The 16,187-nt window shown below is 51.4% G+C and overlaps 2 protein-coding genes across 2 annotated transcripts; one reads left to right on the top strand and one right to left on the bottom strand.

The window, feature by feature from the left end:
• The first annotated feature begins 510 nt into the window (after window positions 1-510).
• On the top strand, window positions 511-4,125 carry ACOT8 (acyl-CoA thioesterase 8). The gene is made up of 6 exons (XM_058178047.1): window positions 511-678; window positions 1,345-1,481; window positions 1,955-2,180; window positions 2,550-2,707; window positions 3,480-3,671; window positions 3,780-4,125. Exons 1-6 carry the CDS (start codon window positions 551-553, stop codon window positions 3,899-3,901), a joined length of 963 nt encoding a protein of 320 aa, XP_058034030.1. The 5' UTR covers window positions 511-550; the 3' UTR covers window positions 3,902-4,125.
• Window positions 4,126-4,216: 91 nt separating this feature from the next.
• SNX21 (sorting nexin family member 21) lies at window positions 4,217-6,637 on the bottom strand. Its single transcript, XM_058178045.1, has 3 exons — window positions 6,335-6,637; window positions 5,719-5,876; window positions 4,217-5,231 (listed from the first exon to the last, which is right to left on the bottom strand). The coding sequence occupies exons 1-3, from the start codon at window positions 6,618-6,620 to the stop codon at window positions 4,569-4,571; spliced, it is 1,107 nt and encodes a 368-aa protein (XP_058034028.1). The 5' UTR covers window positions 6,621-6,637; the 3' UTR covers window positions 4,217-4,568.
• Between the last annotated feature and the right edge of the window lie 9,550 nt (window positions 6,638-16,187).

Genomic DNA, 16,187 nt, shown 5'->3' with positions numbered 1-16,187 from the left:
TGAAAGAAAGGAAGAAAGGGGAAGGGAAGGCAAAGGAGAAGGAAGGGAGGGAGGGAGGGAGGGGGAGAGAGAAACAGAGAGACAGAGAGAAAGAAGGAAAGAAAGAAGAAAGAAGAAAGGAAGAAAGAATAGGGAAAGAAAATGAGAAGAAAGAGAAAGAGAAGAAGAAAGGAAGATAAAGAAAAGAAAGAAAAAAGAAAAAGAAAAACAAGGGAAGGGAAGGAGAAAGAAAATGAAAGAAAGGAAGAAAGGGGAAGGGAAGGCAAAGGAGAAGGAAGGGAGGGAGGGAGGGAGGGGGAGAGAGAAACAGAGAGACAGAGAGAAAGAAGGAAAGAAAGAAGAAAGAAAGAAAGGGGAAGGAAGGAAGGAGGGAGGGAGGGGGAGAGAGAGAGACAGAGAGAAGGAAGGAAGGAAGGGCAGCGCCTCTCATGAGAGCCAAACTCACTGGAAGGCGTTTGGACGAACTTCCTCGTTTGGCCGGAAGCGGAAGCGCGGGCGCCGACCGAGGGGAGAGCGCTTCCGCACCGGCCCGACCACGTGATCGTTCAAGATGGCGTCCTCCAGGGGAGCCGGCGAACCGCCCGAGTCTGAGCAGGGGCCGGAGCCGGCGGGGGACCTGCGCAGCGTCCTGCTGACCAGCGTCCTGCAGCTGGAGCCTCTGGACGTGGACCTCTTCCGGTCAGCCGGGCCGGAGCCGCCAGGGCCTCCCGCCGATGTGGCTGGGAGTGTTTCTCGACCCTGGCCGCTTGAAGAAGCGGCTGCCTGGGGAATTCTGGGAGTTGCAGTCCACCCCTCTTCAAGCGGCCGAGGTTAAGAAACACTGGGCTGGGGGAGGAGGAGGAGGAGGAGGAGGAGGAAGAGGAAGAGGCGGCTCGACCTGTCGAGTATCTATGGTGATGCTCAATCATGCAGGTTATCGGTGTCCCAAAGGTGCTTTTTCAAGAGGCAACAGCACTTCCTTAAAAAGTTTCTTTAGAAAGTCCAGTTCCCTTTTGAAAAAGCACCTTTGGGGCCCGACCTGTCAAGTTCCTGCCTGTCTGCAGCTGTGGAAGTCACCCTGCCGGGAGGCTTCCCTGTTCAGTGTTGGAGGTGGCCGCTCTGTGTCTACCTTGTGAACCAACATTACAGTGGGGTGGCCACTTCATCCACGGGGACAAGCAGCTGGTCTGTTCCCGGGCTCTGAACGTTGCCACTGAGGCCCTGCCCCAATGGAGACAGGATCTTGGCACTGAAGAGGGGAGCTTGGAAGCAGCTACTCAACTTCCCCGGCCTGCATTGCCGCCCAAGCTTCCCCCAAGGAGGCAGCCATTGCCAGCTCTAACTCTCCTCCTCTTTTCTCCTTAGGGGAAGGCACTACTGGGTGCCGGTCACACAGCGTCTTTTTGGAGGGCAAATAGTGGGCCAGGCACTGGTGGCAGCAGCAAAGGCCGTGACGGACGACCTGGAAGTCCATTCACTCCATTGCTACTTTGTGAGGGCAGGTAATTAACAGCTTCTGGAGAGAGAGAGGGGGGTGGGAGGCCCAACCAGGGTGCCCGTCAGACTTAAGGGAGGGTGCTGTTGGGAGCTGTTGTGCTTATAATTTATTTATTTGTTCAATTTATTTCTCACTTGTGGCTTGCCATAATAAAAAGGAAGAAAAATGAAAGGAGTGTAAACAGAAGTAAAATACCAGAACCATAAAATTAACAATGACAAAGAAATGCTGATAATAATACATCATTATGATATTCAAAAAGAAATGAGGCAGATTTTCTTGATCGTGAGGCCAAGTGGTGGAATACCCTGCCTCCTGAAGCTGCTGTCCTGTTGCCAAAAGCTTTTAAGAAAAGATGGGGCAGCTATTTGTGGGATATAATGGGCAGGGGTCTGGATTATATTATTCTCACAGCCACCAGGGTGTCTCCTTGGCTGGGACAACTGGGGGCTTATGACAGGCTCTTCTGGCTTCCAGGGGACCCCACTGTGCCTGTTCTGTATCAGGTGGAGCGCACCCGCACTGGAAGGAGCTTCTCGGTGCGCTCGGTCAAGGCCATCCAGCACGGGAAGCCCATCCTTATATGCCAGGCTTCCTTCCAACGGGGGCAGCCCAGCCCGGTGCAGCACCAGTTCCAAATGCCGGCTGTGCCGCTCCCAGAGGAACTGTTGACGCAGGAGCAGCTGATCCAGAAGTATCTGCGGTGAGTGGCTGGGAGGAAAAGGGCTTGCTGCAGTGCTGAGCCAACGGCACACCTGGCATCTCTCAGTGGGAGATGCCCACAGCCGCTCCATCCTGGAATGCAGGAATTGGCCCTGAAGAAATTCCTTGGAGATTCTTGTATCTCTGGCAGCTGGGCACATATTCAATTCGTTGCTTTGTCCTGGTAGCAGTGCAGAATCTGGGGTCTCAGAGGTGCCATCGGTGTGTTGAGCTGAGGCTGCTTTAGCTCAGACTAAGGCACAGTCTACACTCTACTTCCACTTTTCTCTGCCTTAGGCAGAAAGTAACGTACTGGCACAGCCTCCATGATTTCTAGCATCTCATGCTGGCATCTGTCTTTTTTTCAAAGGGACCCCAACCTTCTGGAGAGATACCGGCAGGGACTCCGGAGAATGCTGGCCCAGGAAGTTCCGATTGAGATGAAGCCGGTGAATCCACCTGACTTTTTCCACCAGAACTCCCAGAAACCCAAGCAGCTCTTCTGGGTGCGTGCCAAGGGCTACATCGGTAAGACTCACATCCGGACCCCAGCCTGCTTTCCAAGGGTAGCTATTTCACGCTCTGCTCTTGGGCCAGCTCCCAGGGGAGGGAAGAGCTAGCTGGAGAAAGCAGAGGCCTCCGTTTGGCAGCCGAAGGTTCTTGTGGCGTGAGGAGGCTGTGGGGAGTGGTGGTTTTCCAGCCCCATCTCCTTCAGGAGGGCTGCCCCTCTGAGCCCATCTCTTGTCTTCTGCTGGTGGGCCAGTTGGGGGCATTCCTATTGGCAGGAGAGAACCACTTTGGAAGGACAGCGCCATGTTTGTATGAGTGGGGTTCTGAGTACAAGTGCTGGTTATGAGGCTGGGCTTAGGAACCGTCTCCTTCAAAACGAATCTGCCTCTGCCCCCCTCGAGACCCAAGAATGGCTGCCTCATCCTTCCCCCTCTGCCGGCTAGTTGTTTCAGGATGGCAGTCTGACCAGCATTGTGCTGCTTTGTCTACATTTTCTACCCACTGCAGATGATTTTGTGAAATTTATAGCTTTGGGTGGTTTACTGGTTTTTATTTAACATGCTCAATTCTGCCCTTGGGATGATTACAAACGCTGCAGGAAATGTGTGCCGAAGACACCCCTCCACCCCACCCCCGGGGCAGAAGGGCGCTTGGCCTGTTGAACAGGGCTGCCTTACCTCTTCCTGTGTAGTCCAACCTACTCTCTCTCCCACCCACCCCCAGACTCGCCCCCTTGCTTTGCCTTCAAGCAGTGCCAGCTTTGGCACTAGTGTCGGCTTCTCTGTTTCAGGCGAATGCGACATGAAGCTGCACTGCTGCGTGGCTGCATACATCTCGGACTACGCGTTCCTGCGGACGGCCCTGTTGCCACACCAGCACCACAGAGTGAAGTTCATGGTCTCACTCGATCACACCATGTGGTTCCACACGCCCTTCAGAGCCGATCAGTGGATGCTGTACGAGTGCGAGAGCCCCTGGGCCGGTAAGCACCTTGGCCAGCCTGCGTGGGTGGTGGGTGAGGCAGGAGAGACTCCAAAGCAGCAGGAGGTGTGGCAGCTTCTCCATTCTCCTTCTTCTCCCCCCCCCACAGGTGGCAGCCGGGGCTTGGTGCAGGGCCGCCTGTGGCGCAGAGATGGCGTGTTGGCGGTCAGCTGTGCCCAGGAAGGAGTAATCCGGCTGCAGGAGGAGCAGCCTGCCACCAGCAAGCTGTAGCACTGTCTTTTTCTTCCCCATTGGTACTTCTCTCTAAGGGGAGGCCCCCCTCCCCCCTGCACTGGCCGAGTCTTTGGTGGGTGACGGTCGCTTACAAGGACTCCTGTAACCCTTGGAGGTGGCACTTACAGATGGAAGCACGGGCACCACACTTTCCTTGGGCACATTAATTTATTAGAGACTGGCTTCTGTCCTCCGACGGTTAATAAAGGGAGTAAAGAGTGCCACGCAGCTCTGGTTTCTGAAGGAGAGGAAGACATTCCTGTGGCTCCACCTGAATGAATGCCGGAGGGGAGACCCTGCCTACTGCTCAGGCTGCGGCCAGGAGTCCCGCCTTTGGCAGTGCCTAATGGCCTCCCCCAATCTAGCGAGAACAGCCTGTGTGGGAGCCTCTCAGGAGGGCCTTCCGCCACCCCTCTGCCAGCCAGCCCTGCAGATGCTTGTCACCCCAGCACAGCTGTTGTCATCACCTTACTTTCCTGGAAGGATTTGGGGGATTGTGGGTCTGCGTCCCAGAAGCTCTTCTGAACAGGCCAGCCGGCTTTGCCCGGCTGCTGGGCAAGCAGAGACGCAGAGCTCACAGGAGTAAGGTGGCACTGACTCTTGCTGCTGGCCTCGCGGACACCCCTCTGCTTCTCATCTGGTGTCCCCACTTCCTGGCAGTTCCTCAGGGCAGCGTCTGTTTGAGCAGCAGCTCCTTCAAAGGGGGTGCTGGCTGTTTGCCCACCCCTGATTCCTGCAGACGGGTCTCCGCCTGCTGCTTGTCCTTGCCCAGCACCCAGGCCAGGTGGACGTGGGTCTGCAGGAGGGCAGCCAGGAGGGGGTGGCTCTCCTGGCCCTCCAACTGCTGCAGGGCCTGCTGGCAGGCCTCGTGGGCCTCTCCCCACTGCTGCAGCTCTTGATGGCAGACAGTCAGACCGGCCAGCGTCAGCAAGAAATGCCCTGAGCGGCAGGCGCCCAATTTCTCCTGCAGCCGCTGTGACGTCATCCAGGCAGCCAAGGCCTGGGGGTAGAGGCCCCTGCCGGTCAAACCCTGCGCCCGCTGCAGGCTGTCCAGGAAGAAGAATTCCAGGAAGGCGGCCGAGCGGCGGATCTCGGGCGAGGCGTGCAGGCGGGAGAGAAACTGTTCGAACGCTCGGCTGCGCTTGGCGATTGTCGCGGGGGTGAAGTTGTGCCACAGTTGCTTCCTGGGGAAAGGGACCCCTGCCATGTCTCTGCTGAAGTGGTGGCGCAGACGTCGGTTCAGCCGTTCAAAGTCGGAGTAGCAGCGGGCAACAGTGGCAGGCGTGTGGTCAAATTTCCCTGCCCTGATCAGGTAGATGGTGTAGAGCTGAGTGCCAAGGAACAAATAGGTGAAGGGGGAGCGAGAAGCAGCTTCCCAACTCATCTCCCTCCCTGCAGCAAAGCCTGTTGACCCTCCCACAGCAGGCCTCCTGCAGAGGGTCCTCTGCAGCGGCAGAGACGTGGGGGCAGGTGAAGTGGCTCCTGCCCCTTGAAGAGAATTACCTGAGGCTCTTCTGAGCCCGAAGTGCCCAACGCAGCAGCAGAAGGAAAGAGACAACAGTCAAAGCCAGCTGCCCCCCCAGGCCCCCACCCCCACTGAAATGCATGGGCAGCTCCCTTTGGGGAGAAGAGACAGCTGAGACCATGGGGAACAGGGTGGCCTCTGTCCTTCCAATACCTGGGGGTCCTGCATCTTGCTTTGGGCTGGCCTTCCTTGGGGGGGGGAAAGCAGGCGCACCTTGCACCCCACTTCTTTGCAACTGGGGCCAGAGGGCGCCTTCCTGGTCCCCTTCTTTGACCCCCCCTTCACTCACCACATGCTTGGAGTTGCGCTCACTGACCACGCTGGCACTGGTGACCTCGAACAGGAGCCGTTGGGGCACGAAGCTTCCCCGCGATTTCCGCCAGAACTCCTGCAACTGGCGGGTGAGCAGGTGGCTGCCCCGTTGCTCCGCCAGGGGGGAGCCAGACTCTAAACCAGAGGGAGTGAGGAGAGGAGGGAGAGACAGCAACAGGTGAGTCTGGGGGTTGGCCTGTGGGGCCACAATTAACCAGTGGAACAACTTGCCTCCAGAAGTTGTGGGCGCTCCATCACTGGACGTTTTCAAGAAGAGATTGGACACCCATTGGTCTGAAATGGTGTCGGCTCACCTGCTTGGACTCGAACTCCAAGGTTCCTGCCAGCCCTATTCTGAATTGAATTGCATTTCTACTGGAGTCCAGATTCGGCACCAAGAAGGGAAGCTGCTTGGATCTCCCCTTCTAAACCGGGAACTGGGAACTTCTACCTAAATTCAGGGTGTCCGATTTATTGCTCTCCACATATAAACCCTGGTTATCTGAATCACTAGCTAGCCATGGGTGAGTATTGGACGAACACATTCATCAGCTGCGCACCTGCCCCTCCCCCTCCCCGCTTTCACGCCGTACCTGCGATCTCCGCCGCATCTCCGGGCAGGTCCAGATCCAAGAGAGCCTCCAGCTTCCCTCCGGCGCCCCCGAGCCGGGCTCCCTCCTCCTCCTCCTCCTCCTCTTCATTGCTGCTGAAGCTGAGGGTGCCGCTGAGGCGCGTGGCCAGGCCCTCCGTGTCGTCGTCCAGCTCCGAGCTTTCCGGACAGTCCTCGGTCCCGGCGCAGCCCCCGGCCGGCCCCTCCGCCTCCCCGCTCCCGCTCCCGGCCAGCGCGTGCCGCAGCCGGTGCAGAAGGCGGGAGGCCATCCTGGGGCCCCGCAGAGGAAGGGAGGGGCTGGCCTCCGCGCCGCCTCCAGCTGGGGGCTCGGCGGGGCTGCCGGCTGCCCAGCCCGTCCGCCCCGCACCTGGCTCCTCCTCCTCCTCCTCCTCCTCTTCATTGCTGCTGAAGCTGAGGGTGCCGCTGAGGCGCGTGGCCAGGCCCTCCGTGTCGTCGTCCAGCTCCGAGCTTTCCGGACAGTCCTCGGTCCCGGCGCAGCCCCCGGCCGGCCCCTCCGCCTCCCCGCTCCCGCTCCCGGCCAGCGCGTGCCGCAGCCGGTGCAGAAGGCGGGAGGCCATCCTGGGGCCCCGCAGAGGAAGGGGAGGGGGGCTGGCCCTCCGCGCCGCCTCCAGCTGGGGGGCTCGGCGGGGGCTGCCGGGCTGCCCAGCCCGTCCGCCCCGCACCCGGGCTCCCCTCCGGAACAGCGGCGCCGGGCGGGCGGGCGACCGCTTCCCGGGGTTGTCTCGCCTCCCCGCGGGGCTTTGGGGGCGAAGGGCCGGCGGCACAGCGCGAGCACCGCCTGGCCGCCCCTTCCTTCTCCCCGGCGGCTGGATGGCCTCCCCGGCGGCGCCCTCCGCTGCTCACCTGCCCCGAGGAGCCGCTGACCTCTTCCCGGCCGGGCTGCTCACCTGCGAGGGGCCGCCCTGCCCGCCTCGGCCCCCAGACAGCGACGGCGCCGCCCGCCTCCTCCGCCCTTCTCCCGGCCAAGCACCGCCCCGCCGCTCCTCCTCCTCTCGCCACCGCGGCTCCGGCCACGGGCCGCCTAAGCGCAGCCGGCGGGTCAGGCGGCCAGAAACAGGGGCCGGGCCTCCCTGCCGGGCGGGTTCCGGGATAGAAAGCCGGCCGTCTTCAGCCGCTCTCCGGAGCCCCGAGGCGTCCTCTCCCCGCCTGCGACCGCTGCCCGTCCTTAGCTCCGCGCCCGGCGGAGATGCTCGGCACCGGTGCGCGCCGGTTCTCGCTTGAATGGAAGAAGCCGTTCCCGGGGTGGGGCGGGGGGAGGGAGAGGGGTGCGCGTGGAAAGAAGGGCGGGCGGGGGTGCGGAGGGGGGCTGCTCCGGCCCGGGGGCCCCTCTGCCCGATCCACATCGGCTGGGCAGCCCCTCGGCTCCATGGACAGCTGGAGGCCGCCGAGACGCGCGTGTTGCAGCTTCCAGCAGCCGGGTGCTTGAACTTGTCTCCCGGAATATTTCATTTTATTTATTTAATTACAGGTAGTCCTCGACTTACAACGGTTCATTTAGTGACCGTTCAAAGTTACAATGGCCCTGGAAAAAGAGTTGACAATTTTTTCATACTTACAACCTTTGTAGATCAACAGATGATGCTGTTAATATGGCTCTGCACTACATCTTACAACATCTTGAATCTCCAAAGACCTACGCAAGGGTCCTCTTTGTAGACTTTAGTTCAGCATTTAATACCATTATTCCAGACACTCTTCTAACTAAGCTAAACCAGCTACAAGTATCTGAACAGACTTTTAAGTGGATCACAAGCTTCCTAACAAACAGGAAACAGCAGGTGAAGCTAAGCAAGATCACATCAAATACCTATACAATTAGCACAGGGGCCCCCCAAGGCTGTGTGCTCTCCCCACTTCTCTTCTCTCTGTATACCAATGATTGCATCTCCAACGATCCATCTGTTAAACTACTGAAGTTCGCAGATGACACAACAGTGATTGGTCTCATTCGAGACAATGAGGAATCTGCATATAGATGTGAGGTCGAATGACTAGCCTTGTGATGCAACTGTAACAATCTGGAACTGAACACATTCAAAACCGTAGAAATGGTGGTAGACTTTAGGAGAAACCTTTCCATACTTCCACCTCTCACAATGCTAGACAACACAGTATCAACAGTAGAAACCTTCAAATTTCTAGCTTCTATCATATCGCAAGATCTAAAATGGACAGTTAACATCAAAAACATCATCAAAAAAGGACAACAAAGAATGTTTTTTTTGCGCCAACTCAGAAAGCTCAAACTGCCCAAGGAGCTGCTGATTCAGTTCTACAGAGAAATTATTGAGTCTGTTATTTGCACCTCTATAACTGTCTGGTTCGGTTCTGCAACCCAACAAGAAAGACACAGACTTCAGAGGATAATTAGAACTGCAGAAAAAAGAATTGCTACCAACCTGCCTTCCATTGAGGACCTGTATACTGCACGAATCAAGAAGAGGGCCGTGAAAATATTTACAGATAGATAGAATAGAATAGAATAGAATAGAATTTTTAATTGGCCAAGTGTGATTGGACACACAAGGAATTTGTCTTGGTGCATATCCTCTCAGTGTACATAAAAGAAAAGATACGTTCATCAAGGTACAACATTTACAACACAATTGATGATCAATATATCAATATAAATCATAAGATTGCCAGCAACAAGTTATAGTCATACAGTCATAAGTGGAAAGAGATTGGTGATGGGAACTATGAAACGATTAATAGTAGTGCAGATTCAGTAAATAGTTTGACAGTGTTGAAGGAATTATTTGTTTAGCAGAGTGATGGCCTTTGGGAAAAAACTGTTCTTGTGTCTAGTTGTTCTGGTGTGCAGGGCTCTATAGTGTCGTTTTGAGGGTAGGAGTTGAAACAGTTTATGTCCAGGATGCGAGGGATCTGCAAATATTTTCACGGCCCTCTTCTTGATTCGTGCAGTATACAGGTCCTCAATGGAAGACAAGTTGGTAGCAATTATTTTTTCTGCAGTTCTAATTATCCTCTGAAGTCCCTCACATCCTGGACATAAACTGTTAATCTTCTCATCGTTTTCATCACCAATCTCTTTCCATTTATGACTGTATGACTATAACTTTTTGTTGCTATCACTAAAGGTTAAATTGCAACCTATGACCATCATTTGTGTTGTAAATGTTGTACCTTTGATGAAGGCATTTTTTCTTCTTTCTTTTTCTTTTCTTTTATGTACACTGAGAGCATATGCACCAAAACAAATTCCTTGTGTGTCCAATCACACTTGGCCAATAAATTCTGTTCTGTTCTATTCTATTCTATTGTAGCAGCCCCATGCTCGTCCAAATTCAGGTGCTTGACAAATGGTTCCTATTTATGACAGTCAGTGTCCCGGGATCTTGTGATTCCCGTTTTGTAACCTTCTGACAAGCAAAGTCAAGGAGGAAGCGAGCTTCACTTAACAACAAGGTTATGCACTGAACAACTTCAATGATTCGCTTAACAATTTTGACAAGAAAAGCCATAAAATGGGCCAAAACTCACTTAACAAGTGTCTCGCTTAGCAATAGAAATTTTGGGCTCAATTGTGGTCGTAAGTCGAGGACTACCTATATTCTTATTAACATTTAGAAGAGTTCTAAGAAATTTATTTGTAAAATTTATTAGCCGCTCATCTTGCCAATGGTAACTCTTATTTTATTCCTTGATTTTATTACTCCAATGTATAAAGCCGCTCATCTCATCTAATTCTATCCAACACAAAGTTCACCTATCTTCAAGCTGCCAAGGTAGGAACTTTCCTTTAGCAGTTTTGTCGCTTACAAAGGTACAGGTTTTTCCCTAAAAGCTCCTCTCTGGAAATTGATTTATTTATGAAAATTTATATGGCTGCCCAATTCACTCTCAGTGATTCCAGCCAGCTTACAAAGAAACTGGACCCAGTTGGAGCCTGAATGCCCCCTTTGTGCTCCTACTTGACCGTTGCTTGAGACTTTGGAAAAAGTGCAGAGAAGAGCAACTAAGGATTAAAGGCCTGGAGGCATAACAATATGAAGAACAGTTGCAGGAACTGGGCATGGCCAGTGTAGAGAAAAGAAGGACTAGGGGAGACATCATAGCAGCCTTTCAATATTTGAGGGGCTGCCACAAACAAGAGGGAGTCAAACTATTCTCCAAAGCACCAGAAGGCAGGAGAAGTAATGGGTGGAAAGAAATCAAGGAGAGAAGCTACCTGGAACTAAGGAGGAATTTCCTGACGGTGAGAACAATTAATCAGTGGAAAAACTTGCCTTCAAAATTTGTGGGTGCTCCATCGCTGGAGGCTTTTAAGAAAAGACTGAACAACCATTTGTCTGAAATGGAATAGGGTCTCCTGCTTGAGCAGGGCCTTGGGCTGGAAAAATTAGAAGCTTGCCCTCGGGAGAAATGGCTAGCTCTGTGTCTAATGTTATCCAATCTTGGCAGTTTTAAGACTTGTGGACTTCAACGAGCTTCCCCCAGGACTTCGCCAACTTTCCGACCTTCAAACCTTCCGCCGCGAGCTTAAGACACATCTATTTATTTGTGCAGGGCTGGCCTAGGGTTTTAGTTTTAAATTTAGTTTTTAAATGGGGTTTTGTACTATTTTAACGACAGTTTTAAATTTGGCCTAATTTAATAAGTTTTTTAAATGTTGTTTTTAACTTGTATTTACTCTTATGTTTTTATTAGGCTGTAAACCGCCCTGAGTCCTTTGGGAGATATGGCGGTATAAAAATTTGAATAATAAATAATAAATAAATAAATAAACTCCGAGAATTCCCCAGCCAGACATTCTACAACCTGAAACTGCATTTGCTTTTTGGCAGTTATATCTTGCTGTTAACGTCTATTGAGTTAGATGTTTTAGAATAGAATAAGAGAATAGAATAACAGAGGTAGAAGGGACCTTGGAGGTCTTCTAGTCCAACCAGGGGTGAAATGCTCCCGGTTTGGACCGGATCGCCCAATCTGGTAGTGATTGCGGTGGGAGGTTCAGAGAACCAGCAGCAAAAATCCCTCCACCCCTTCTTCCCTGCATGCCCAGCTGAGCTGCGCCATCATCAGAGGTTTTTTTTTTACTTTTAAAAGCATTTTTTCTTCAGCTGAAAAAAATGCTTTTAAAAGTAAAAAAAAAGCCTCTGATGATTGTGTGGCTCAGCTGGGATTGACAGAACCTTTTCAAAGCATTTTGTTCTGTCCTCCTCGCCTCCGTTTGAACGATGGCTTAATTAGCCGGCTCTTATCAGCTCTGGCAGCAAAAGAGCCAGCGTCTGCCAGGAGCCCTCGTTAGCTGCCAAGACGCTGGTGAGTCACAACCTTCAGCTCTAGTCAATCCGTGGATTTGCCTGATACAAAGAGACACACCAGCTCTCGCTGCCTTCTATATCCTGTGAGGTGTGGCTCCATGACTCAGCACTTCCTAGGCCTGCCCCTCCCCTGCTTCTGTTGTTCCCTTCTCTCCTGCCTACGAAACCTGGGATTGAGCCAAGCCTGATTGCTGTCGGCTAGGTCTGCAGGTGTGGCGGGGTGGGTGGGGGGGTGGAAGAGTCGGGAAGGAGGCCTCGTTATCTCTTTCACTTGGTCTGCTTCTGGCTCCTGGAGCTGATCCAGGGAGGCCGGTGCTTCCGAGGTAAGTCCTGACGGCCCTTCCCCCTCACTGTCCAAGTCACTTTCTGGCAGCAGGTCCGGCTCCAAGGCACTTTTGGGCATGGGGCCAGGTTCGGGGGCTGAAGTCACAACACAATTTTTCTACAAGCTCTTCAGCTGAAGAGGCTGTAGAAAAAATGCTTTTAAAAGTTAAAAAAAAATGGCCACATCCACCCTGTCACATTACCCCCCAAGCCACGCCCACAGAACTGGTAGTAAAAAAATTTACATTTCACCGCTGAGTCCAACCCCTGCTCAGGTAGGAGACCTTACACCATTTCAGACATGGGAGGTTGTCCAACCTCTCCTTAAAAACCTCCCCTGTTGAAGCACCCACAACTTTTGGAGGCAAGTCGTTCCACTGGTTAATTGTTCTAATCAGTGCTGTTACTAAGGCAGGCATCCCTCATCTCATTCCTGTGGGATTCGGCTTTTCTTTCCCAAGTTAAGCCTTTTGCGCTTGTTTCCTGGAAATTTCATTCTGATATTTCAGCCCAGTTTCCCAAGCTGTCAGGATCATGTGGAATAATATTTCTGCCTTCTGGAGTGTTGGTGTTCCTCCCAGTTTTCTGCCACTTCACATCCCCAATAGGCTTGCTTTCTTTATCCAGGTCCTTAAGGAAAAATCTAGAAGAGCTGACGGCCAAACACTGGCCTATGATGGACCCTGCGCAAAACCTTCTAGCAGTTTGATCAAAGCCATTCGTCATTTTAAAGCCCGCTGTTTACTGGAGGTGGTGGCCCTTTGAGAGCTGCATGCAACGAAATTTCATTTTAATGTATGCCGATCAGTGTACATTCAAAGTGACAATAAAGTTATTCTAAGTCTATCATTCTATTGCCATGCAGTTGCATTTATTAATTTAAATTTATTGGCCACCCAGCTCCAATGGACCGACTTTAATCACATTTTTAAAGAAAAACGTGTCAAATGTTTTGCTGAAACCACGCAGATGGCACACCCACCATCAAATAAAGAGATGTCCTGATAACAGAGAAAGCGGTCATTCAGCCGTTCTGGAAAGACCTGTTTTTCAGTTCAGGTGATTTCCAGGCAGGTGAATCTCAAAGGTTACGGCAATTGATTTCCTAGAGAATGTCTCGGCTTGGATTTTCTGTCTGGCTTTGAAGTCAGTGGAAGCTGGGCTTGAACACTGGTGGGGGGGTGGGGGGGGGAAGGGGGGGGAAGCCTGGAGACCGGTGGGTTTTCCCCGCTCTCCCCAGCCCACTTTGCCTGGCAGAGTGTCAGAGAATTATGCAGCAAGTGTTCAAATGAAGTCAGAGACACTGACACAAACATGTAGTTTTATATAAATAAATACGTTTAGCATTTATTATATTTACAGCAGACAAGATAGTCAGGCACGCAGGAGAATCATGAGGTTAAATCAAATACAGGTAGTTCCTCCACTTACGACTGCAATTGAGCCCAAAATGTATGTTGCTAAGTGAAACATTTGTTAAGTGAGTTTTGCCCCATTTCATGGCTTTCTTGTCTCGGTTGTTAAGTGAATCATTGTACTTGTTAAGTTAGTAAGGTGGTTAAGGGAATCTGGCTTCCCCATTGACTTTGCTCATCAGAAGGTCGCAAAAGGGGATCATGTGACACCCCCCCCCCCCCAGGACACTGCAACTGTCATAAGTCCATGCCAGTTGCCAAGCCTCTGAATTTTGATCACATGGCCATAGGGATGCCTCAATGGTCGTAAGTGTGAAAAACGGTCATAAGTCAAGTTTTTTCAGTGCCGTTGTAACTTTGAACGGTCACTAAATGAACTGTTGTAAGTTGAGTCACCAATCTCTTTCCACTTATGACTGTATGACTGTAACTTTGTTGCTGACAATCCTTATGATTTATATTGATATATTGACCATCAATTGTGTTGTAAATGTTGTACCTTGATGAAGGTACCTTTTCTTTTATCTACACTGGGAGCATCTGCACCAAGACAAATTCCTTGTGTGTCCAATCAGACTTGGCCAATAAAATTCTATTCTATTCTATTCTATTCTATTGAGGACTACCTGTAGCATACAAAGCACAACAGAAGAAAAAAAGTGGGGGGGGGACGGAAACTCCCCCTTTACCCCACAGCAACCAATCATAGCACAGATTGCCTCATCATGGAGCCGGCATCCTCCAACCAATCAACTAGCTCTAGCTCTGGTGGGGAAGGATGGCCCTTTTATGACTTGGGGACTTCAACTCCCAGAATTCTTGAGCCTGCTGGTTGAAATTCTGGGAGTTGAAGTCCAGAAGTCATAAACGGGCCAACCTTCCCCACCTCTCATCTAGCTGGCATCCATCAGAAAAGCATTGTGCAGAAAGAATGCGTTAAAGTGACATCTACAAAACCACACCTATTATATGGCCATCAACCTTCAACAGAATTGGAAGGGAAGTTAGAGGTCTTCTGGTCCAATCCCCTGCTCAAACAGGAGACATTATACCATCCCAGGCAAATGGCTGTCTCTTCTTCGAAACCTCCAGTGACGGAGCACCCACAACTTCTTGAGGCAAGCTGTTCCACTGGTTGATCGTTCTGTCAGAAAATTCCTCCTTGATTCTAGGCAGCTTCTCTCCTGGAGGAGTTTCTATCTGTTGCTTCTTTTTTTTTTTTTTTTTTTTTTTTTTTTTGTTCAAAAAGTTTTTATTAGTCAAAAAAGGTTTATACAAATACATATCAGGTATGGTAAATTTTCATTTTTCTTATCTAAAATAAGAATTTTACTCAAATTTTTTAACACATACAACAGCCATAAGGCAAGCAGGTGACACGAAGTAGCAAAGTTTGCAAATTTTAAATACGTAATAAAGAAGAGTCAAGAATAAACAGAATATCGTACAAAAGAGAATAAGGAAAACCAACACAATCCCAAATATCTTTATCACTTCCTAGTTTTGGATCTCAGAACTCTGGGTTCAGCCTGACCCAACTCCAGGGCCGCAACAGCGGCAGCCGCTTCAGCCCCATGATCTATAACCTCCCCTTCTTCAATTCCTGGGTCATCTGATTCCAGGAAGGCTTTGTGTTCCTCCACATAGGCCGTAGCCTCTATCTGTTGCTTCTTGTCTTGCCTTCAGGTGCGTTGCTGGCTGTGGAATTCTGGGATTTGAAGTCCACAAAGTTGCCAACTTTGGAGAGCCTTGGTCTAAGCAGAACAGCAGTCCCGGAAGGGGCTGCCTGGGTGGGCGCCAGTCTTGGGAGGAGCCCTAAGGGGTCCTGTGGGTGTGGGAACTGCTCGGCCTTGCTGTGCGTGGGGAACATCTGGGTGTCAATCATGGTAACGCCAAGAGAAGGGACAGAGCGTGAAGCCGAAGTCCTCCATTGCCTCTGCCTCAGCACTGCTCCTGTTCTGGCTCTCTTGGCTGGTGCAGCATCTGGGCCTGTGGCGCCCCCTCCCTGGCAGCCTGGTATCTTTGCACCTGCTCTCCCCAACTGCAGCCCAAGAGGGCCACATTCTTCGGACCATCAGGGGAAACCGGAGGAGGGCAGCTTTTTGGGTGTAAGCAGCTGCCTACCAGACCTTCCTGTTGGACCACAGAAGATAGGAAAGTCCAGATGGATCTGAGCATGGGCAGAGTTCACTTACCAGGATGGGGAGAGAGCCTCGCTTTGGCCCGACTTGAATTGGACCTGGTCCTCGTTTGCCTGGCCCTGGGCGGTCCATGGATTGGATGGAATGAACAGAACAGAACACCAGAGTTGGAAAGGAGAATAGAACAGAATTAGAAATAGAATAGAATAGAATCAGAATAGAATAAACAACAAAATATCTTATACCACCAGGCTTGAAATCCTGGGTTTAGAAAACTTAGAACTCCGCCGTCTCTGACATGATCTGTGTTTAACACACAGAATCATCTATTGCAATATCCTTCCTGTAAAAGACTACTTCAGCTTCAATCGCAACAATCCAGGAGCAAACAATAGATTTAAACTTAATGTCAACCGCTTCAAACTTGATTGCAGAAAATATGACTTCTGTAACAGAGTTGTTAATGCTTGGAACTCACTACCTGACTCTATAGTCTCTTCCCATAATCCTAAAAGCTTTAACCAAAAACTGTCTACTATTGACCTCACCCCATTCCTAAGAGGGCTATAAGGGGCGTGCATAAGAGCACAAAAGTGCCTACCGTTCCTGTCCTATTGTTCTCTTCATTATAGTATTATATGCATACT

The sequence above is a fragment of the Ahaetulla prasina genome, chromosome 3, assembly GCF_028640845.1.
Source record: "Ahaetulla prasina isolate Xishuangbanna chromosome 3, ASM2864084v1, whole genome shotgun sequence".
NCBI lineage: Eukaryota > Metazoa > Chordata > Lepidosauria > Squamata > Colubridae > Ahaetulla > Ahaetulla prasina.
Note: the sequence above shows the minus strand (reverse complement) of the source record. Positions and strands in the feature narration are given on the sequence as shown.